This window comes from Chlorocebus sabaeus, chromosome 9 (genome assembly GCF_047675955.1).
Source record: "Chlorocebus sabaeus isolate Y175 chromosome 9, mChlSab1.0.hap1, whole genome shotgun sequence".
NCBI classification, from domain to species: Eukaryota; Metazoa; Chordata; class Mammalia; order Primates; family Cercopithecidae; genus Chlorocebus; species Chlorocebus sabaeus.
In genome coordinates, this window is record NC_132912.1 from 5,962,878 (window position 1) to 5,988,396 (window position 25,519).

Consider the following 25,519-nt stretch of genomic DNA (forward strand, 5'->3'; position numbering starts at 1 on the left):
CCAGATATAATTGTATTACAAACACTCCAGACACCCAGTGCTCATTCTGAAAAACTCCTAATTGAAAAAGTTCAAATCAATGTGTTTCCTACTGTGTTTAATTTTTTTTCCCATAGAAACAAGGTCTCGTCATGTTGCCCAGGCTCCTAAAGTGTTGGAACCACAGGTGTGAGCCACTGCACCTAGTCCTACTGTGTAATTTCTTACAACTACTATTTATCTATGCTGATGCCATCCCAGATCACCTTATTTAAAGCATCCTTCTCACACTCCCTCCTTCCTCTTTCCCTACAGCAATGTATCACCATCGGATATGCCTTTCTGTATTTACAGTTGTTCCTTGAGTAACACGTCTGAACTGCCACTTTGTAGATCAGAGGTGTCCAACTTTTTGGCTTCCCTGGGCCACAATGGAAGAAAAAAATTGCCCTGGGCCGCACAAAAAATACACTAACACTAACGATAGCTATAAGCTTAAAAGAAATTGTGAAAAAGAACTCATAATGTTTTAAGAAACTTAACAAATTTCTGCTGGGCTGCATTCAAAGCTACCCTGGGCCACATACTAGACAAGCTTGATGTAGATTTTTTTCTTGTCAATAAATATACTGATTTTTTTTTTTTTTTAGACGGAGTCTCACTCTATCACCCAGGCTGGAGTGTGCAGTGGCGCGATTTCAGCTCACTGCAACCTCTGCCTCCCCGGTTCAAGCAATACTCCCACGTAAGTGTCCCAAGTAGCTAGGATTACAGGCATGCACCACCAGACCTGGCTAATTTCTTTTGTATTTTTAGTAGAGATGGAGTTTCACCATGTTGGACAGGCTGGTCTCAAACTCCCGAACTCAAGTGATCCACCTGCCTCAGCCTCCCAAAGTGCTGGGATTACAGGCATGAGCCACTGTGCCCAGTCAAGTTTGTTTTTTAAGTTCTACATTTTATTTTGATTTTTTTTTTTCCTTTTTGAGATGAGATCTCTGTCACCCAGACTAGAGTGCAGTGGTGCAACCACGGCTCACTGTAGCCACCAACTTCCTGGGCTCAAGCAATCCACCTGCATGAGCCTCCTGAGTAGCTGGGACTACAGGCTATTCAGCTAATTTTTCTTCTATTTCCTATAGATACAGGGGTCTTACTAGGTTGCCCAGGGTGGTCTCAAACTCCCGGGCTCAAGTGATCCACCCACCTCGACCTCCCAAAGTGCTAGGATTACAGGCATGAGCCACTGTACCCGGCCAAATGATTTTTTTTTTGAAGAGATAGGGTCTTGCTATATTTGTATATATCGCCCAGGCTAGAGGTGCAGTGACTATTCACAGGTATGATCATAGCACACTATAGCCTCAAATGCCTGGGTTCAAGCAATCCTCCTGCCTTAGACTACCAAGTAGCTAGGATTACAGATGCGCAGCAACAAGCCCAGCAGATCTGTGACAATTTGAAAAAACTTGCATATGAACTGCATAGCCTAGAAATACCAAAAAAATAGAAATATCAAAAAAAATTAGAAAAAAGTATGTCATGAATGCATAAAATATATGTAGATATTATTTACTATCATAAATATACACAATTCTATTTCAAAGTTAAAATTTAATCACAAAACTTACGCACACAAACACAGACCAAACATGGTGCCACTGTAAACAAAGAAAGATGTAGTATTAAGTCTTAACTGCATAAGATTAACTGCAGTACATGCTGTACTACTTTAATAATTCTGTAGCCACCTCTTGTCGCTAATGTGGTGAGCTCAAGTGTTTGAGTCTCTTAAAACTATGTGACAATAATCATCTCTGCATGAGCAGTTCACCTCTCCAGTACACTGTCACAGTAAAAAGTGATCTGTCCTTGTTCTCGCATATTTTTCATCGTGTTTAGTGCAACACCATAAACACTGAGTAAAATGTAGGACCCATAGGGAATGCCACTGATGCTGAAGCGCTCCCAAGAAGTAAAGTCATGACATTACAAGAAAAAGTTGAATCCCTTGAAACGTACCAGCTGACTTCAGGTCTGCAGCTGCAGTTGCCCGCCATTTCAGACAGACAATTCATCTCATACACACACACACTAAACTTTTGGTATCAATAAATCCAGTATGGTACTGTAAATGTATTTTCTCTTCCTTACCATTTTCTTAGGGGCACTGTCTTTTTCTATAGCTTACTTGATTGTAAGAACACATTATATAATACATTCTCACAAGGCCAGGTGTGGTGGTTCACACCTGTAATCCCAGCACTTTGGGAGGCTGAGGCATGTGGATCACCTGAGATCAGAAGTTCAAGACCAGCCTGACCAACATGGTAAAACCCATCTCTATTAAAAATACAAAAAATTAGACGAGTGTGGTGGTGCATGCCTGTAATCCCAGACACTTGGGGAGGCTGAGGCAGGAGAATCTCTTGAACCCAGGAGGCGGAGGTTGCGGCGAGCACACCAATGCACTCCAGCCTGGGCAAGAAGAGCAAAATTCCGTCTCAAGGAGAAAAAAAAAAATTAGCTGGGTGTTGGTGGCATGCGCCTGTAATCCCAGCTTGTAATCCCAGCTACTCAGGAGGTTGAGACAGGAGAATTGCTTGAATCCAGGAGGCAGAGGTTGCAGTGAGCCAAAATTGTGTCACTGCGCTCTAGCCTGGGTGACAAAGGAGAAAAAGTAACTGTCCTGTTTATACTGAATGAGCAGAAAACATTTGGGATACTGTCTCTGGTCTGGCTGCCATATTATATATAGGATCTTGACTAATTAGAGAATTTCCAAAAAGTGGCCAAGAGATCTAGATAGCACATTATATGAGAAAAAACTAAGGAGACTCAAGTATTTAGTATGGAAAAAAAAGAATTAGAAGGTATGTAATGATTTTTAAAATATCTAAAAAGCAATATATTAATAGCTTTATATACTGTAAGAATATACTATTTCTTGTGGTTAAGAGTGTGGGATTCTAAAGTCAAACAGACCTGGCTCCACACCAGATACTAGCTATACTACTTTGTGCTTTCCTTTTATACCTCAGCTTTCCCATCTGTAAAATAAAATACAATAATTGTACCTGCATCTCACAGGGTTGCAGTGAAGAACTATATAAAGTCAGATAATACACATAAAGTACTTCATACATATATGCCTAGCACATAAGTGCTCAAAAAACTGAGTTCTTGTTAAAATTATAAAACAACTTGTTCTTATCCACCCATCTCTTGAACTTTGCCACCTCTCCACCTTTCCTTACCCCATTCCTTCATTCTGCCTAGAATTTTCTTGCCTGCAACTCAAGATTTCAAAATCCTTTCCATCGATATAGAGATGCTGATAAGGTGTAGTGATTTGGTCAAAATGCATAAAAGTGTTTACTAAAATAAGTGAATTCTACTGTATATAAATTATACCTCAATAAGCCTAACCTTAAAAATATATACATAAGCATATGCACTTATTTAAAAAAAAAAAAAAACAGAAGAAGGAGAAACCAGAAAATGATTACCTAACAGGTCAGAAAGAATGGAAGTAGAAAAGTAAGAATGCAACCAAGACTCTAAATATACCTTTTAACTTTCAAGCTGTGTGTTTTATATATCTGAAAAAATTAGAGAATACTGCCAAAAGATAATTTCTATTAGATGAAGGAGGTAACTGAAGCTTTAATATAAATAAGAGCTCCAAGAAAGAAAATGTAAAAGAAAGAACCTACGACCTTTGTCCCAAAAAAAAAAAAAAAAAAATTATATTTTTTATTTTTATCTAAAAAAAATTTTGAGACAGGGCCTCCCTGTCACCCAGGCTGGAGCGCAGTGACGCGATCACAGCTCACTGCTGCTTTGATTTCCTGGACTCAAGCGACCCTCCTGCCTCAGCCTCCACAATACCTGGGACTACAGGCACGTATCACCACATCTGGCTAATTTTCTTATTTTTTGAAGAAACAAGGTCTTGCTACGTTGCCCGGCCTGGTCTTCAACTCCTGGCCTAAATTAAACCTCCTACCATGGCCTCCCAAAGCAATGGGATTACAAGTGTGAGCCACCACACCACGCCACTGTTAAAAAGGATTCTATTCAAACTCAAACTCCTACTGCTATGAAGATACTTTATTTGGATTAAACTTTCATAGTCATTTAAAAGATTTAAAATAATTTTGAACCCATGATTACACTACTAACTACCCCCAACTGAATGAGAAATTGTTCCTTCCCTTCCCCAATTGTCAATCCTAACCTAGCCCTGATTTTTGCGGTATTTTTTACTTTCTGGCTATGTCTTTAATATTTTATACCGAATATTTTCTCCCCTAATCAAAAGTAAATAGAGATAGAGGAAACTGCCATAATAATTCAAATTAGGTTTACAGATGAGAAAACCTTTCAGCACTGATGTCAAAATAATTATGACAGAACTTATGAGCACTTTTCCTATTCTCCCAGTCTATATCTTTCCCTCTTCTAAGTTCCCTGGAGCCCTCACCTACCCTTAGTTATACAAATTTATCCTTCCCCAAACTGCTCCATACAAGGACTAAAACGTCTTGAAGAACAAAAGGTATTTTCTAGAGTGTTTGCTATTTAAGAGAGACACTGAAATAGGAAATGTTAACCAGAACTCTTTGGTGAGGCAACAGAGGAAATAATGTTGGGCAGAGAATAAATATCACTCCAAGACTGGGTGCAGTGGCTCATGCCTGTAATCCCAGCACTTTGAGAGGCCAAAGCAAATAAAACACCTAAGGTCAGGAGTTCAAGACCAGCCTGGCCAACATGGTGAAAGCCCGTCTCTACTAAAAACACAAAAATTAGCTGGGCGTGTTGGTACATGCCTACAGTCCCAGCTACTCAGGAGGCTGAGGCAGGAGAATCCCTTGAACCTGGGAGGTAGAGGTTGCAGTGAGCCGAGCTCACGCCATCGCACTCCAGCCTGGGTGACAGAGCGAGATTCCATCTTAAAAAAAAAATAAAAAATAAAAAATAACATATATATCTCATTCCAAACTCACCAGGAGTTCCTAAAATCAAAGATATTGGGGATTAGTAACAAGACCAACTAGAAGATGAGCATCATCAGAACAAGTACTTCTCCTGTTGGCACATTGGGTAATATAGTGTAGGGTAAGCTTAGTAACATGATTAAGCACTGGGGCTCTGGAGCCACACTACCAGTATTTCAATTCCAACCCAGCTACTTACCCCAGCTACTTACTACCTATGCAATTTTAGGCCTGAGTTTCATCACCTATAAAATGGAGACCCTATGTCATAGAGACGTTTCAGAAGTCAAATAAGAAAATGATATTGAGTGTTCAATACAAAGCCTTTAGACACAGCAAATACTCAACAGAAAGCATAGCCATTATGAATTACTATGAAAAGAACACTATTAACCCTAGATAAGCTCAGATCCGCCAGCCACAAGGTAGATGGTCTATAGATGATCATTTAAACTCTAAGCTCCAAATGGGTAGGAATTTTTGAACATTTTGTTCACTGATGTGTTCCCAACTGCCTAGAACAGTGTCTGGCACATGATAGACATTCAATAAATATTTGTTGACTGGGTCCTCTCTAAGACTCTTTTCCAGTATAAAATCTCATTATTCTGAGAAAAATAAAACTAATTACTAGAGAAAATAGAACTACTTACTAGATGCCAGGGCTTCTGCTTCAGTGGAAGGAACCTTGTAGATTTTCCCACCCTTATAAACGAAGCTGCCTTCAGTCACTTTAAAATCCAGATAGCGAGTTACCTCTGTATAAAGCAGCATCTTAACCAGCTGACCTAGAAAAGTCACATAATTCAAAGTATAACTTAAGACTATAAATTATAAAGAACATTTACTAATACTAGCAGCTTCTCAAATTTTTCCTAACAGTGTTCAATAACTCCAACAAAATAATTTTTTTTTGAGACACGGTCTCCCTGTTGCCCAGGCTACAGTGCAACGGCACAATCACGAGCTCACTGCAACCTCACCTCAGCTCCTGGGCTCATGCAAGCTTCCAGCCTGACACTCGCGAGTACCTGGCACCACCATGTCTGGCTAATTTTTTTTTTTTATTGTTTTGTAGAGATGGGGTTTTGCCATGTTGCCCAGGCTGGTCTCAAACTCCTAAGCTCAAACAATCCACCCACCACAGTGCTGGGATTACAGGCACGAGCCTCCCAAAGTGCTGGGATTACAGGCACGAGCCACCGTGCCTGGCCCAAAATAATCTCCAAAGTCATATTTTAAATAAGACAACCAGAATGCATACTTACTGCACTGCGTATTACAAGTTTTTATTATTATTTTTTTTTCTACTCAAGGTTGAATACATAGGTTTTTTTAATATTACAACTTAAAGGTTAATAATTTTATCAACTTGCTTTTGCAAAAGCAATGAAAAATTTATTAGAGATATGAGGTATGGAATTATAGCATTATTGGCCAGGCACAGGTGGCTCACACCTGTAATCCCAGCACTTTGGGAGGCCAAGGAGGGACTGTTTGAGCCCAAGTGTCCGAGACCAACCCACACAACACAGTGAGACCTCATCTCTACCATAACACAAAAAAATTAGCCCAGTGTGGTGAGACACCCAGCAAATCAGGACACTGAAGTGAGAAGATCACTTGAGCCTAGGAAGTCAAGGCTGCAGTGAGCTATGATTGCATCACGACACTCCAGCCTGGGTGACAGAGTCCCTGTCTCCAAAAAAAATTAATAAAAACAAACAATAGAATATAAACTCAAACAAGGAAAAAGGATAGCAGATGCTTTGCTTCATATGCACAAACAGACCTATAACCAAAAATTTAGTTCTTCAATGTCATCTCAGAAAACAGTACTAATATTACAGCAATTTAAAAAAATACTAAGCCTGTAATCACAGCACTTGGGAGGCTGAGGCAGGCAGATCACTTGATGTCAGTGACCAGCCTGGCCCACATGGTAAAACCCCGTCTCTACTAAAACTACAAAAATTAGCTGGGCATGGTGGCACACACCTGTAATCCCAGCTACTCGGGAGGCTGAGGCAGGAGAATCGCTTGAATCAGACGGTGCAGGTTGTAGTGAGCCAAAATCATGCCACTGCACTCCAGACTGGGTAACAGAGCGAGACTCCGTTTCAAAAAAAAAAAAAAAAAGGAAAAAGAAAAATAAACTTAGATCCTCTAAAATAAAAAAAAGATGAAAATACAATTTAAAAACCCTACAAACTAGAAAAACATTAAAATAATGCTGTTTCAAAAGGCCCAGTTATTTAAGACTGTCATAACCATCAACAGGTAAGTCTATGCCAAAGGCTTACAATCTTGGTATGTATTATGCCACGGCAGCATCTGTTTCTACAGAACCGATTACTAATAAGTCATAACCCCTTCCTTCCTTTTCTAACTTATTGACTCCAGACATCTAATGGACCATGTTACTCACCATGCTGTTCCATTCAACAAAATCCAGTTCCTCATACCCAGAATAGTACTCTCTGTCAAAAGTTAGTTTTGACAGTAAAATTGCAATCAAAGTACTGTCATAGATTTAAGTTAGAATTCTTTACCATTAGCCATAAGGAACTTGGGAATCAAGTCAACATTCCAGTCTCTTCCTCTCCCCATTGACTCAGGTGGTGATCCTGGTATTTTAAATCTTTTGTATAACTAAAAGCAAAAGAAAAAATAGCCATAACGTTAACAAAATTTAACTTTTTATTACAATATGTACATATTTTTTATTAAGTGCTTTTAGTATAACTAAACACCACTACACTAGTAAAGTATAAGGGCATTTCATCTTTTATCAGATAAAATTTTTAGCAAGGTCCAATATATATATAAGTTAATTACTAAACTCATAAATGTTAAAATTAACAAATATGGCAGAAGTAAGGTTTTTCACTAGCAGAAAAGAAAGAATATAAACAAGGCCAGACGCAGTGGTTCATGCCTGTAATCCCAGCACTTTCTAATCCACAAGGTGGGTGGATCCCTTGAGGTCAGGAGTTTGAGACCAGCCTGACCAACATAGTGAAACCCCGTTTCTACTAAAAATATAAAAATTGGCAAAGCATGGTGGCTCACGCCTGTAACACCAAGCACTTTGGGAGGCTGAGGCGGGTGAATCAGGAGGTCGGGAGTACAAGACCAGCCAGGCCAAGATGGTGAAACTCCATCTCTACTGAAAATACAAAAATTAGCAGGGTGCAGTGGCAGACACCTGTAATCCTGGCTACTCAGGAGGCTGAGGCAGGAGAATCATTTCAACGCGAGAGGCAGAGGTTGCAGTGAGCCAAGATAGCGCCACCACACTGCAGCCTGGCAACAGAGTGAGACTCCGTCCCAAAAACAAAAATTAAGTGGGTGTGGTGTGTGCCTGTAATCCCACCTACTCAAGAGGCCGAGGCAGGAGAATCACATGAACCTGGGAGGTCGAAGCTGCAGTGAGCTGGGATGGCACCACTGTACTCCAGTCTGAGTAACAAAGCGAGACTCCATCTCAATAAATAAATAAATAAAACAAGATTATTTGTCAGTGACACTGTATAGTTCTCTATACAGACTGTATATGCAGAACTAGGGTGTCTCTGACAAATAGCAAGCATTTAAATTCATTCTCTCCCAAATAAAAAGCTATCAAAGGCTTAATTTTGCTTTCATATTATGTAAGGAATTCAAAATAAACCTTAGATTCTTCCTAATCAGAAAAGACAATTAAAATTAGTTCCAGTTCATTTATAATTTTTGAGCTTTACTTAGGTATAACTGATACATAAATAACTGCCTACTTTCTGCATACATTTTGGTGACTCTAGACACAGGGTACACCTGTAACATCACCACAAGGTACCAATCATATCCATCACCTCCAAAAATGTCCTTTTGTTCTTTTATGATGCGGTAAGAATACTCAATTAATTTATAATTCACATGAAATGAAATGAAGCTCAGATTTCAAAAAGCTTGTAAAGTTAGAGAACAGTAACTTGAGCTCATGAATCCTACTGCTAAGGTAGAACAGAATAAGCAAAATTAGTAGATATTTATTCAATAAAAATTCTAGCTGGGCGTGGTGGCTCATGCCTGTAATCCCAGCACTGTGGGAGACCAAGGCAGGCAGATCACCTGAGACCAGGAGTTCGAGACCAGCCTGATCAACATGGTGAAACCCCACCTCTACTGAAAATACAAAAAAATTAGCTGGACATGATAGTGTACTCCTGTAGTCCCAGCTACTTGGGAGGCTGAGGCACGAGAATCATTTGAGCCCAGGAGGTGGAGGTTGCAGTGAGCTGTGATAGTGCCACTGCACTGCAGCCTAGGTGACAGAGAAAGACTCCATCTTAAAAAAAAAAAAAAAAAAATTCATGCCTCTCTGAATACATCTGGGGAGAAAAAAAGGAAAAGAAATCTTACTCATTGTATTGAAGATCAGCTAAGAAATATACTAGGCCAGGCGCAGAGGCTCACACCTGTAATCTCAGCACTTTGGAAGGCCAAGGCAGGCAGATCACTTGAGGAGTTCGAGACCAGCATGGCCAACAAGGAGAAACCCCCATGTCTACTAAAAATACAAAAAATTAGCCAGGCGTGGTTGTCCACGCCTGTAATCCCAGCTACTCAGAAGGCTGAGGCACGAAAATCACTTGAACCCAAGAGATGGAGGTTGCAGTGAGCTGAGACTGCACCACTACACTCCAGCTTGGACAACAGAGCAAGACTCTGTCTCAAAAAACAAAATAAAAATAAAACAAAATTAAGAAAAGAAAAAAATTATGAGGAGATTTGTAGATTAAGAAAATAAAGAGGTGCCCAGGCATGGTGGCTCTCACCTATAATCCCAACACTTTGGGAAGCCAAGGTGGGAGGATCACTTGAGGCCAGGAGTTTGAGACGAGCCTGGGCAACACCTACAGAGAGACCCCATCTCTACAAAAAACAAAATAAGCCAGGCAGGTGGTATGCATCTTTAACCCCACTACTTGGGAGGCTGATGCAGGAGGATCACTTGAGCCCAGGAGTTCAAGGCTACAGCAAGCTACAATACACTGCTGCAGTTCAGCCTGGGCAACAGAGCAAGACTCTGCCTCTTAAAAACAAACAACAACAACAAAGAATAAAGCACTCAGGCGTGGTGGCACATGCCTGTAATCCCAGCAGTTTGGGAGGCCAAGGCAGATCACATGAGGTCAAGGGTTTGAGACCAGCCTGGCCATGATGGTGGAACCCTGTCTCTACTAAAAATACAAAAATTAGCCAGGCATGGTGGTGCACGCCTGTAATCTCAGCTACTTGGGAGGCTGAGGCAGGAGAATCACCTGAACCCAGAAGGTGGAAGCTGTAGGGAGCTGAGACCGTGCCACTGCACTCCAGCCTAGGCGGCACAGCGAGATTCTGTCTCCAAAATAAATAAATAAATAAGAGAATAAAGAGAAAATTATACCAAATACAAAAGACTAAATACTAAAATACTAAACAGCTACATTAAGAGATTACTGGGATCACTGGGAAATTTAAATATGGTTCTGGATATGATATAATGGTATTATGCTTATGTAGGAGACTTTTATTCTTAGCAGATGAATGCTGAAGTATTTTGCTCAAGCCTCATTATGTCTTATTACTTTCAACGGATCAAAATCAGTAAACAAAACAAGAGACATGAAAAAAATACAGCAAATGTTAACTGCTGAACTCCAATGGAAGATTTTTTTTATACATCGTATTATTCTTTAAGTGTTTCTGTATTACTGAATATAGAAAAACATCCTTTTTGATAAGTATCGTCTAATAAGTCACTGATTAAATAAAAGTCATTGATGATAACTATCTCCCATAAAACACAGTACAGGTCATATCCATACATGCAGGTGTTCAACAAACCTCACACAGAAAAATAAATCAATATGTTAAAACGCACTGTGGAAAGGCTATGTGTCCATGTTCAAAAAAAGTAGGAAACAGGGCAGTATAGCAAAAGGAACTAAGTTTTGTAGTCACGTAACAGGTTTACAACCCATCTCAGATTTTAACCCCCCAGAGACTATGTTAAATGGAGATTAAAAAAACATCTTTGAGGGACTGAGAGAATAAATAAAACCATGAGGAAAGCACTGGACTTGCGCTGGCACATCAGGTGATCCTCTACCCTCCCCTTCCTAGACTGTACTCTATTAACACTGAGATAACTGCTCCACATAGCAACAGAAGTGAAAATGTAAATTCTATGAGCTTCAAACTAGAAGCTCCTGAAAAACAGTGCTCCAGATATTCTATTTAATAAAACAAAATAAGACCATCTCTAAGGAATAAGGTAGCAATTCACAAGTGAAATACAAAGTGTGAAAGGCATATAAAATTTGACTAACACTTGGCAGGGTGCGGTGGCTCACGCCTGTAATCCCAGCACGTTGGGAGGCCAAGGCAGGCAGATCACGAGGTCAGAGAGAGACCATCCTGGCTAACACGGTGAAACTCCGTCTCTACTACAAATACAAAAAATTAGCTGGGCGTGGTGGCGGGTGCCTGGAGTCCCAGCTGCTTGGGAGGCTGAGGCAGGAGAACGGCGTGAACTCAGGATGTGGAGCTTGCAGTGAGCTGAGATAGTAACTGCACTCCAGCCTGGGTGACAGAGCGAGACTCTGTCTCAAAAAAAAAAAAAAGAAATTTGACGGACACTTACATCTTCCAGTGGTGTTATAGATGCACTCTCTCCTCCATAGTAAGGGTTTCGATCCATATGAAGAACTTTCTTGCCATTCACTGACATTATACCTGACAGGATACATTCCTATAGAAAAAGCATAGTATCTTGAAAAGAACGTTCTACAGCATGTTTAAAACAGATCATTTTTGTTTAAGCCCGCCATTACACATTCTCTTAGTAATTACACTTATATTCATGCAACATAACATAATTTATGAAGAAAGCCCTTAAGAAACCAGGTGTGGTATGCGGGCCCCTGTGCATCCCAAGATTAAAACTGTTTCATAATACCACTAATTTAGTCTCCTATATAGTAACCATAATACCACAATTTAGTAACCATAATACCACTACATTAGTCACCTTTTTATTTTTTTATTTTTATTTTTTGAGATAGAGTTTCACTCTTGTTGCCCAGGCTGGAGTGCAATGGTGCAATCTCAGCTCACTGCAACCTCCACCTCCCAGGTTCAAGCAGTTCTCCTGCCTCAGCCTCTTGAGTAGGTGGGATTACAGGTGCCCACCACTCCGGCTAATTTTTTGTATTTTTAGCAGAGACATGGTTTCACCATGTTGGCCAGGCTAGTCTTGAACTCCTGATCTCAGGTGATTCTCCTGCCTCAGCCTCCCAAAGCGCTGGGATTACAGACGTAAGCCACCGCACCCGGCCTAGTCACCTTTTTAAACAGTGTTGACATTTCCACTGATGATATCAAATCAATGGTGGATAAAACTAAGACAGGGCTCTAAACTATACTAGTGGTCATTATATTCTTCATCGCCAGGCATTCACTTAAGGATGTCTTTGATAGGGTGGGTACAGTGGCCCACACCTGTAATCCCAGCACTTTGGGAGGCCAGGGCAGGTGGATCAACTGAGGTCGGGAGAGCAAGACCAGCCTGACCAACATGGAGAAATCCCCTCTCTACTAAAAATACAAAATTAGCCGGGCATGGTGGCACATGCCTGTAATCCTAGCTATTCAGGAGGCTGAGGCAGGTTAATCACTTGAACCTGGGAGGCAGAGGTTGTGGTGAGCCATGATCGTGCCATTGCACTCCAGCCTGGGCAACAAAAGCTAAACTCCATCTGAAGAAAAAAAAAAGCCCTTGATAAAAGCATTAAAAAGTAACTTTATTAGCCAGGCGTGGTGGCTCACACCTGCGATCCCAGCACTTTGGGAGGCCGAGGCGGGTGGATCACTTGAGCCCAGGAGTTTCAGACCAGCCTGAGCAACATGGTGAAACCCTGTCTCTACAAAATACACAAAAATTAGCAGGGCAGGAGGCTGAGGCAGAATTGCTTGAACCCAGGAGGTGGAGGCTGTGAGCTGAGACCACGCCACTGCACTCCAGCCTGGGCGACAGAGCAAGACTGAGTTGCAAAAAAATTAACTTTATTAAACACACACCCTTCAATAGTCATCTTTTAAACACTGTGTGTGACAAAATGGGAAGAAAACAGATAGCACTTCGGCTCAGGGAAAACCTTCTGTGCCATGGATCTGTAAGCTGAACTAGCTACTTTTTTAATGAATAATCATTTTTATTTGAAAGAACTGACCAACAAACTGTGGTTATTCAGATTTAGGTATTTGACATTTTCTCAAAGAACATAAAGGAAAATAACTGACACGTGTTGCCAATAACAAAAAGTCAAATTTTAAATGAAAATTAGAATTATAGAAAACTTGGCCGGGCATGGCTGGTCACGCCTGTAATCCCAGCATTTTGGGAGGCCGAGGCGCGTGGATCACAAGGTTAGGAGATTGAGACCATCCTGGCCAACATGGTGAAATCTCATCTCCACTAAAAATACAAAACTTAGCTGGGTGTGGTGGCGCATGTCTGTAATCCCAGCTACTCGGGAGGCTGAGGCAGAAGAATCTCTTGAACCAGGAGTTGGAGGCTGCAGTGAGCCGAGATCGCTCCACTGCACTCCAGCCTGGTGACAGAGCAAGACTCTATCTCAAAAAAAAAAAAAAAAAAAAAAAAAAAAAAAAAAAAAAAAGAATTATGGAAAGCTTACAACTACCACCATGGGCACGTCAGGTTCCCCAATACATGAAGAACTTTTCTGACATTATCAGTGACAATACTAACAAACATGATTTTTGATATTGTAAAATGAAATGTGTCAACATTGAGAAGACCCACTTTACTCAGAGTAAACCTTATTTTTCAAATAACAGATGAATGAAATTACAAAATCACACAGGAGGAAAAAAGAGGAATTTAAAGTGCAAGCTAGATCAATGGATTTTAATATATCAGAATATAAAACATTCATTAATGTGGCTTCAGATTTCATAATGGAATCAATCTTTTAAAAGCTACCACTTGTGCTTTTGTGTAAACCAAAGAATATCTACAAAAACCTGAAAAGCTATTTAATTACTCCTCCCTTTTCCAACTACGTGTCTGTGTGAGACCTGTTTTCATATACTTCAGCCGAGACAATATATCACAACAGAACTGAACACAGAAGCATGTATGTGAATTCAGTTTTATTAAGCCAGAATTAAAGGATTTGCATACACTGTAAAATATTGATAGTCTTCTCACAATTTTTAGAAAATATACTCAGGCAGATGACTTCAGCCCAGGAGTTGGAGACCAGTCTGGGCAACAGGGCAAAACCCTATCTCTGCAAAAAATACAAAAATGAGCTGGGTGTGGTGGTGAGCACCTGTAGTCCCTGCTACTCAAGAGGCTGAGAGGTGGGAGGATTACTTGAACCCCCAAGGGTGAGGGTGCAGTGAGCCGTGATAAGGCTACTGCACTTCAGCCTGGGTGACAAAGTGGGATCCTATCTCAATAACGAAAAAAAAGTACATATACAGTTAAAATTTTTATACATGTTAACATGTAATTAGTTTATTTGTCAGTAAATTATTTATTCCTCCATTTCTAATATGATAAATATCAATAGCTACAACCTTTATAAACAAAAGCTCTTCAAGATCCTTAAATTTTTAGAATGTAAACAGATCCTGAGACTAAAAAGTTTGAATATTAGAGCCCTAAGCAAAGCATATAGGACAACCACCAATACATTGACAATCAACTAAAAAGTATAAATGACCACTCTCAGGAAAAAGACAAAGCAAGCACGAATACACTAAGACAAACCAAATTAAGAAGAGGGAAAAAATACAATTAATGTGAAGAAACACAGGGATGGGGCATATAATCACTCAAAAAGGGTTTTGGTGATCAGTGTTTTATTTCTTAAAGAGACAATGGAAATTCCATGTATCTTTATAAATCTTTAATATTTCTCAAATTTATCCAAAGGACCCTAGAGGTCAAAGAACAATCTTACTCTCTACAAGTCTATTTGACTTTGAAACCCGTATTTTTAAAATTCACACATTTCAAGTTTTCTTCCATAACGTATCTATTCATTTAGTACTTTTTAAATGTTTTAAATTACTTACCATGAGGTTCAATTTTACTACAGGAATGTGAATCATTTTTTCTTTTTTTTTTTTTTAATTGAGATAGAAGTCTCACCCTGTTGCCCAGACTCGAATGCAGTGGCGCGATCTTGGCTCTCTGCAACCTTAACCTCCCAGGTTCAAGCAATTCTCCTGCCTCAGCCTCCTGAGTAGCTGGGATTATAAACATGCACCATCACGCCTGGTTAATTTTTGTATTTTTAGTAGAGATGGGGTTTCACCATGTTGGCCAGGTTGGTCTTGAACTCCCGGTCTCAAGTGATCTGCCTACCTTGGCCTCCCAAAGTGCTGGGATTACAGACGTGAGCCATTACACCCAGCCTGAATCATTCTTTCCTTGGCTCAAGAAACAAAACATTCTGAGCACTCCAGAAGGCCCTCATGCCGTATTCCAATCATAACCACCACCATCCCCCAGCACTCTCATAATTTCTAATAGCAAAGATTTGTTCTGCCTGCTTCTGAACTCTATAAAAATGTAATCATGTGTATTAACTTTCTGCATCTGACATTATGCAACATGTTTCAAGATTCTTTAATGTTTTCTGCATGGTCTATTTATTCTCATTGCTATAGAGCAAAGGTCCCCAGAAATGAGACAAATCCAGCCTGGAGGCTATTTCTGTGAAGTTTTATTGTAAATACCCATATCTGTTCATGTACATACTGTTCATGGCTGTTTTTCTAGTACCACAGCAGAGTTGGGCAGCTGTGAGAGAGACCAGAAAGTCTACATAACCTAAAATATTTACTATCTGGAGCTTCCCCGCCTGCCCCCCCCCCCCCCCCCCCAAAGACAGAGTTTCACTCTTGTCGCCCAGGCTGGAGTGCAATGGCAGGATCTCAGCTCACCGCAACCTCCCCCTCCCGGGTTCAAGCGATTCTCCTGCCTCAGGCTCCCAAGTAGCTGGGACTACAGGCATGCGCCACCACACCCGGCTAATTATTGTATTTTTAGTACAGACGGGGTTTCAATATCTTGGCCACGCTGGTCTCGAACTCCTGACCTGATGATCCACCCGCCTCAGCCTCCCAAAGAGCTGGGATTACCGGTGTCAGCCATGGCACCCGGCTACTATCTGGAGCTTTACAGAGTATATGGCTAACCCTGCAAGCAGGGCATCTCAGTGTGGTTCCTGACTTGGCATCACCTGCCAACTTGTTAGAAATGTAAATTCTATGCAGATTTCCAAACTTCAGGTTGTATCCACATCACCTGGAGGGCTTGAAGACACAGACTGCTAGGCCCCATTTCCAGAGCTTCTGAGTTAGTACATCTGAGGCTGGATCTGAGAATTTGTTCTTTTAAAAAAAAAAAAAAAAAGTGGCAGGGGCAGACAGGGTCTCACTTTGTTGCCCAGCCTGGAGTGCAGTGGTGTGATCATGGCTCACTGCAGCCTCAACCTCCAGGCTCAAGAGATCCTCTCACCTCAGCCTCCAGAGTAGCTGAGACTATAGACATGTGCCACCACGCCTAATTTTTTAATTTTTTGTAGTGACAGGGATCTCACTATGTTGCCCAGCCTTGGCCTTGCAAAGCAAGGTTTGCTGAAGCAATCCTCCTGCGTTGTCCTCCCAAAGTGCTGGGACTACAGGTGTCACCACCACTGATGCTGATGAGGTGATACTGATGATGCTGGTCCAGGACCAATTTCGAGAATTACTAAAGCTGTGTTTGCAAATTTTATTATACATAAGAATAACCTGGAGATCCTGTTAAACTGTAGATTCTGACTCTGTGTAATATCTGGGTTGGGGCCTACACTTCTGCATTTCTGGTAAATTCTCAGGTATTGCAGATGCAGCTGATCTATGCATCGCACTTTGGGTAACACAGCTGTAGATGATTCCATTGAATGAATATACCACAATTTACTTCTCCATTCTACTCTTGGTGGATATTTGGATAGTTTCCAGTTTTTTTACTATTACAAATAATGCTCTATGAACATTCTCACATGTGTCTTTTAAGTGTGCATTTTTGTTATATATCAAGAAGAGTATAAATACATTCAACTTCTACAGATATTACCAAACAGCTTTCTAAAACGGTTGTACCAATTTACACTTTTGTCAGCAGTGAAAGTCCCCATTGTTTCAAATTCTTGACCACTTATACTGTTACCTTTTTAATTGTAGCCATTCTAGTTAAGAAGTGATTTAATTTGCATTTCCCGAGGACAAATAAGGTTGAATACTTTTTAAATAGTTGATTAATTATTAGGGACCCGCGGTGGCCCATGCCTATAATCCCAGCACTTTGGGAGGCCAAGGTGGGAGAATCGCTCGAGCACAGAAGTTCAACACCAACCTATGTAACTTAGTGAGACCTCATCTCTACAAAAGAAAATAAAACTTTAAAAAAAAAAAAAAAAACTGTTCACTGATGATAAAACAAAAACTGTTCACTGATGATCAAGCTAAGTGATAAGGCACTTTTGATAAGTGCCTTTCCCCATTTTTTAAATGGGCTGTCTTTTTCTCACTGCTTTATAAAAGTACTTTATATACTATATATAAATCCTTTCTTAGTTACATGTACTGCAATTATCTTCTTCCATTCTGTGTCCTGCCTTTTCACTTTCTTCATTAAGTCTTCATAAAAGGAAATGAAGATATTTTACAACTACAAAAATCAAGCCTAATACTGACTAAAACAATTCACTTTTTTTGGGGAGGGGCGGGGGGAAAGAAAACAACCTAAAGCAGCACCAACATATAGTTCTACATACGAAAATAAAATATTTACTATCTTAAAAATAAGTTATGACACAACAGAGGAAGAACAGTTACATTCCCAGCTGTCAAAAGTAGACTGCAGGGTTCAACTTTTGAAAGCAAAATCTCCGCAAGCAAATTAGAGTGTTGCACAGCTTCTATACATAACCTTTCACACTAAGCATGATCCACTGGACTATGGCTATAAAGCAAGTACTGAAGCCTAAAATAAAGAGCCCAGTAATTTAAAGATGTGGCCGAGTCCAAAGAGCTAACAGCAACTACCTTCAAAGGCACCACTTGGAGCAAATATGACAAGAGCTAACTAAAGCTAATAAAAAATCTGCAGGCCCAGTGGTTCCTCTATACCCAACTATTATAAAAGACTGCTTCCACACTGCTAAAAGAATATATAATAGCACAAACATAATACTTTAAACTTTGGGACACGTTTAAAACTTTAAACATGTTTTAACACATGGGGTGAAGTCATTAATTCATTGATACAATTTATCAGTCATATCTGGGCACAGCGTATATATTAATGATCCTAAAATTTTAGTACTTTCCAAAATTACCAGCTCAAAATTAAATTCTACTACAACCTATCTGGTGAATACACAATATTCACAAGCAAAGCATATTAAAGCCATAGAAACTAAGCTTCTCCTTTTCACACTAGAAAAGCTGGTCCATCATGTACGTCAAGTGTACTGCTAACTTTAACCAGGAAACTTGTATGTGAATGAATATTCACCAACATATAAGTTTTAAATGTAACAGGTAAGAATACCCACTCTAACTTCAAACTCACCTACAAATGACCTAAGCAGGATAAGAATACATATTCACATCCAAAATCACTAAGACTATAAAATCATCTTCAGAATCCAAGTTCTATATGACACTAGCATCTGTCACCCACCTGGCACTTGATAGTTCTCCTACATAAAAAGAGGTAACCAGCCAAAATGGTTTTCAATGTTTAATGGCACCAAAGTGCTAGTATGTGTAGATATGTGGATGTGGGGCTGGGGAACAGAACCATCAGCGATACTGATGCTCCCTTCCTTCAGCACCCTACACATAACACCAGAGTTGCAATAATCAAAAACAGAATAACTCATTTGGACAACATCCAAACATATTAGACAAAGCACCTGAAGAGGCTGAATGGAATTTCTATATATGAATTGTTACACCTAAATGGTGTTTCCATGGCCAGTAACACTAAATAGTATGCTGAAAAATTAATGCCCACTCCCCATCCCCAATTACAGAGCAATTTAGACTTGGAAGGGAACAGAGCCAAAATTTATTAGTATTTTGATATACCTTCCTAGGGACAAACTAAACACCTAGTGACAAACTAAACTCTATACCCCATCTGGGCAAGGTGGCTCACACCTGAAATCCTAACACTTTGGAAGGACAAGGCAGGAGGACTGCTTGTGCCCAGGAGTTCGAGACCAGCCTGGGCAATATGGCAAAATCCCATTTCCACAAAAAATACCCAAATCACATGCCTCCTGTAGTTCCAGCTAACTTGGGAAGCTGAAGCGGCAGGATCGCATCAGCCTGGAAGGTTGAGGCTACAGTGAGCTGTGATCATATAACTGCACTCCAGCCTAGGTGAGAGACTGAGACCCTGTCTCAAAAACAAACAAAAAAATCCTCTACGCCCTATCAAATCCTACTGCATTTTAAAGTTCTGTTATGGGCCAGGTACGGTGGCTCTCGCCTATAATCCCAGCACTTTGGGAAGCTGAGGCAGGCAGATCACCTGAGGTCAAGAGTTCGAAACCAGCCTGGCCAACAGGGTAAAACTCCATCTCTACTAAAAATACAAAAAAATTAACCAGGCATGGTGGTGGGCGCCTGTAATCCCAACCATTTGGGAGGCTGAGGCAGGAGAATTACTTTAACAAGGGAGGCAGAGGTTGCAGTGAGCCAAGATTGAACCACCGCACTCCAGCCTGGGTAACAAAGAGCTCTGCCTAGAAATAAAAAGTATTGTTGTTACGGGAAAAAAAAAAAAAAAACCCAAAGCAAAACTACAGATATAAACACATACACACAAATGTGACCAGGAGTACAAAGTATCTAATAATTAATATTAAGGTGCCTTTTCAAAACTACTTACCTAGACATATGTGAAAATATATTAACCACAAAAATTTTAAATCAGTTCATTTCAATGGCATATATCTTACAGCAACAACATAATAAAAATGGCTGTTTTATGAAGAATGTTTCTTTACATGACTCTGCCCCTCCAATACATCGCATTAAAAACTGTCAGCCAGGCATGGCTCACGCCTGTAATCCCAGCAATTTGGGAGGCCTAGACGAGTGGATCACCTGAGGTCAGGAGTTCGAGACCAGCCTGACCAATATGGTGAAACCGCATCTCTATTAAAAATACAAATATTAGCGGGGCATGGAGACGGGCACCTGTAATTCCCAGCTACTCAGAAGGCTGAGGCAGCAGAACTACTTGAACCTGGGAGGCAGATGTTGCAGTGAGCCGAGATTGCATCACTGCACTCCAGCCTGGGCAACAGAGCGAGACTCCATCTCAAAAAAAAAAAAAAAAAAAAAAAAAAAAAAAAAACTGTCAAAAGATACCTTCTCTTGAAATGTGGCTAATTATATCACTCTCCTGCTCAAAGTCCTCTCTCACTGCCTTGAAGATAATTTCCACATTTCTTAGCCTAGAATCTCTCTCCAAACCTGTTTCAAGAAAAATAAACCACTCCCCATTCCCTACATACATCTTTGACTTAACATTGACTTACACAGGTCTCTGCCTAAAAAATCATTCCTCCATTCAAAGCTTGCCAATATTTTTTAAAGCCAGCTAAATATCTCCTTCTTCATGAAGGTTTCCCCGACTCCCTGTCTGAACTCCTATAAGTGCACCTCTTAGGGGACTTACTGCTTTCTCATACGAATTATTATTAGTTACTCCCCAACACGAGAACAAGCTACTTATAGACAGGTTCTGTGTTTACCTTTTTACTGCCCATAACTGATCACAATAGTCACTGGAAGTTTAAATAACTGAAACTGAAACTATTACTCCAGTAAGAGTCTCCAATCAGGTACCATGGGAAGGAAGACAGAGGTAACTGCAGTGTATCACGCATGTGAACATCTACCAGTGGTCTTTAAAACCCAATGTCACACTATTGTCATCTCTACATGCTAAAATATGTCTAATTTCACTTGTATTTTCTTTTGGCCAGGATGCTTAACGCTGGTTTAAACTGCCTACAACACAGCTCCCAAGTGTAATAGCATTTGCAAATATTGATCCTATGCTCACTACTGTAGTGAATAGAAAGTCCTTTGTCTACAGAACTCTAACACAGCTATAAGCAAGAACTCTCAAAGAGCAAATCTAAGATTAAGCAAATCCAAGAGGCAATCTGAATTATAGTTCATAATTTTAAAATCAAGTATAAAACCTTCTCTGAATCTGAAATCACAAAATTTTGATAAAGAGAAATGGGGAAAAGTATCAGGGATGTAAAGCAAGTTTTTAGACATATGATGCTGAGAATCATCTGGCTAAATATCACTAAAGTATATATTTCTACTCATAAATCCTTACTGTGTAGAACAAAAAAAAAACGGGAAGAGAAAAACCTCTGGGAAGCAAAAATAGCCGTGGAACTATTCTTATTTTTTTAATCTACTATGTCTAACAAGACTCGTGAACTTATTCCAAGTCCATAGTGAACTATGTGCAAAATATGTGGTGAGAGGCTGCCCACACATGCTGAAAGCAGAGAAAAGTAAAAGTTGCCAGCCTAATGGTAAAATAAGACAGAGGGAAAAAATTTGAAGAGTAAACTCAAGAGCTCAAAAAGCAGAGCAGCCTGAGAGTAAAGGGGGCAAAAGTTCCTACAAAGCTGGCGGGGTCTTCATGGCTTCACTATGTTACAGCACAACACAATAATTAATCTTCACTATGTGAAATCTTAGTTATCGAGTAAATTATGTTTCTTAGTTTGTTAGAGAAGTTGAGACAGCATTTAGAAAGGCATTATCCAAAAGCTGTGCTCTTTAGAGATAACCCTTAATTCCTTAGAAAATTCAATTGTGTGGAATATTCCATTTCTTTTACACACAGAAAGAAGATTTTACTCCTTTATGCCAAATCATTTTGTATCTTCTTGATTAAAATGATTATCAATATTTGTGATTACGAGCTTGGACTTAACAACTCATACAAACAAGGGCAGCACTAGGCAACACAGCAACTCCAGCACTTCCTTACACTTCTTTAAAAGTAACAAGTTCCTAGCACTGAAAGCACTTGCCTTTTTTTAGGTTCTTAAATCTCAGGCACTAAATATAAAGTAAATTTCAAGAAAATTAATTTAACTCCCGACACTCAAAAGTTAATTCTGAGTGCTAACTTTGGTTTTCTCTTCTTCTAATTTTTAGTCATCTAATTCCTGGTAACACTAAAAATAAGGATATAAGATTTCTCATTATCCAAATCATCCTGTCATCACTACTCCTATCAAGGACGGTAATAATGTGATTCTCCTGAATTGATATAATTATCAAAGAACATCTCAGAAAACTTAGGCAGGCTCACAGAGATTAAAGTTATCACAGCTACAAAATGACAGCAGAAATTGGTCTGATTTCTAGTTAAGTATGCATCTACCATTTATCAAAAAGTTCACAATCCAAATGAAAATTTAAACGAAGTGCATTATCTTAACTTGTTATATAAAAAGACTGTTTCACCATCTTTGATACAAAGTGATGTGAATTGGGGCTTGTGGAAGCCTGCATGATGGTGGATTTGCACTCACTCGTCCATGCTCAACTGACCTCGATTGTGAGCAAATCTGAAAGACCAGCAACAACCATAGAAAAACGGTGGAACTAACCGGCTCTAACAACACGCTGGCAGCAGCACTACCCATTCCAACGGGCAAAATCCACCACAAACTACTAAGCGCAGTTTGGAATCCCAATTAGGCACTTAAAAAAAAAAGCACAAAACCTGCAGTGGGTAGGGCCTATTCATTTAGGCATCCAACAGTATTCCGGCTTTTCAAAGACATTGGCAGGATTATTCCTGAATTTGTCAAACATAACAAAGTATTCTGAATGAATATTCTCTAATAATTGCATATAACTATAAACAGAAAAATGACAGGCCAGAAAAACACCATTCTAAGTCTTAACAAACCTTTCCTAAAAAATTAGCCAAATAAAAGTTCAAAGGTTTTATCTTGCCTAGAGACATTTAAAAGTGTTATTTTGGGATGTTACCTGTAAAAAAAAAAAAAAAAAATTAGTTTGAACCTGACAGATTATAATAAATTTCAAAAAATTTGAAGTGGAAGTCTACATTAAATGACGCAGGAATTTAAAGTCAGAGTACGTAGGATACACAAGATTTACATCAGTATTCATCTTAATTATGATCAAGCAGCCCAAAGTTAGAATTTCAAAGTTCCCAAAAATCGATAGTTAAAATGGTTTTCTCCAAATTCTTTTGCAAGATGAAGTCTTTATAAAAAAAAAAAAAAAAAAAAAAACCACAAAAACAGAAAAAGTACAAACTACAGAACCTGCCTGCATTATCTACAGTTAACCTAAAGCTCCCTAAGCAGACACATAACCGGGAAAATCAATATACCATGGTATTAGGTACACCTTGCATTCAGATATATTACAATGCATTCTTCATGTTGTTATTGATTTATCTTCCAACTCCCTGAAGCAAGCTTCGGAGCACAGAGAACTTGGCCTTTAGCAATCCATCACCAATCCAATTCTTAGGGGAAAAGAGTCCAGAAGAGACAAAGGAGGCAGGGAACCCACCAAACAAAAGGAAAAGGCGGCGAAGGTCAGGTGCGAAAGCATTCGATAGACAAGTTTTGAAAAAACTCAATTCCAATTCTACAGATGCTCGGTAAGTGGGAAGGGAGGGTGGCTAAAAAGATTCAATAATACTTCTTATTAGCAGGGGGCAGAAAGGATTAAAAGCCTAATTTCTGCCTTTTCTCCAAAAATATAAGTTAATCAAGCCCTAGCAGTTCCGAAGCAGTGATTATCCAAGACTTGTCAGGAAACCCCGTGCTCGGCTTTGGCAGCCAGACAGACCCGGGGAAGCGGCCGAGGCAGAATAGGAAATGCAACCGCGAGGCCTGCACCGTCCCCTCCGCCTCGGGTGCTAGTTTCCAACCGGGAGAGGTCACCGGCCCAAAGCGGGGAGCGGGAGCCTCGGCCCAGATCGCCTTCTCCCTCCACTCCGCTTCCGCAGGGGGGAAGCGCAGCGGCCGGGCTCCGCCGTTACCCCACCCGGAGCCTCGCCGCCCGCATCTCCATTTCCCCGCCTGCCCCTCACACTGGGAGTCGCCCGATCGCCCCGGGACGCGGGGCGCCCCCGAACCCGCCCGTGCCCCCAGCCACGACTCCCGTCCCGAAAACTACGGCTGACGGCAGAACGAGACCCCCCAGGAGCTGCGACTCGCGGGCCGTGCAGGAGCCGGGGATGCGCCCGCCCCGGCTGCTCAACCCCGGCCCCTCAGCCCCGGCGCCCACCGTCAGGCCAGTGCCCAGCACGATCACGTCGTACTCCTCATTCATGGCGGGGCAGGCGCGGACGCAGGACCAGAGAAAGGAAAAGGCGCAGGGGCTCCGTGACCACCCTACGAGGCTGGGAGGCGCTCTCGGGCGCGAAGGAAACGGGAAGAGAGGAGAGGAAAATGGAGCTGGCGACAAGGCGAGACCTGCCGCCACCTCAGACGGGAAGAGAAGAAGCGGGCGGGGAGAAAAGGGGAGGGGGCGGGGAGGGGAGGGCGGTGACTGAGTCTCCGCAGCCGGGGCGGGGCCTGTAGGCGCCGGGAGGGCCGCCAATCAGGCGCTTCCGGCACTCTAATTGGTTTTGTCCCCGTCACTCGCCCAACTTTTTTTCTTCCCCGCCTCTCGCGAGAGGAAAAGGGCGGGGCGTCGCCATTTTGGCTTCCGGTTCCCGTTGTGGTCTCTGCCACCGGGGTCTGGGAGGCGGCGGGTGGACCGGGGTGGAGGTGCACGGGACCGCGGGAGGGGAGTACTGCCGGCCACCACGGTTCTGACTCCCGCCGTCGGGGCGGGAGCTCGCTCGGTCCAAGGTCCCAGAGCCGGACCGCCGTCCTTGGACTTTGAGCGGGTGCGTGCGGCGGCCACGTGGGCGTGGAACGTGGGTCCGGCCGCCTCTCGGGGGTGGCGGCCTTGGTTCCTCCCGCGGGGCTGGGCTCGCCTGGGCCCGGAGCCCGCCGGGAAGAGTTCGGAAATCACACGTGTCCTGTTTCCCGCTCTGTGCCTTCCCTGTTTGGTGCGTTGCCGGTGGGCGCTTTAGGAAAGTGGTAGGAGGAAAAGCGGCTTCTTTTGCTAAAAGTAACCCTTAACGGAGATGAAAGTGAAGGCCAGGTTTCATTGGGAAGCCGATCCGCACTTACCCAGGGCTATAACTTAAAGCCACTGTAAACGTGGTAGCTGATCCTTGGATGCAAAGGTTTAGGCCCTAAGCTTAGAAGCTGTTCCTTGCTTGCCTTCTAACCCCCTCCTCTTTTTCTAGAATTCTCTTAGGAATCTCTAACTTCATTGAGGACACGGGTGTAAGCAGAAGCTGTGTTCTCAGCTCCAAG

General features: G+C 41.3%; 1 protein-coding gene across 1 annotated transcript in view; it reads right to left on the minus strand.

The window, feature by feature from the left end:
- Nucleotides 1-24,666, minus strand: part of GDI2 (GDP dissociation inhibitor 2) — a 46,710-nt gene extending 22,044 nt beyond the window's left edge. The window contains exons 1-4 of the mRNA XM_008002175.3: nt 24,435-24,666; nt 11,653-11,760; nt 7,535-7,634; nt 5,636-5,770 (exon numbers count right to left, since the gene is read on the minus strand). Of these exons, the coding sequence (XP_008000366.1) occupies nt 5,636-5,770; nt 7,535-7,634; nt 11,653-11,760; nt 24,435-24,479 (388 nt within the window). The 5' untranslated portion in view covers nt 24,480-24,666. The remainder of the gene's footprint in view (nt 1-5,635; nt 5,771-7,534; nt 7,635-11,652; nt 11,761-24,434) is intronic.
- Between the last annotated feature and the right edge of the window lie 853 nt (nt 24,667-25,519).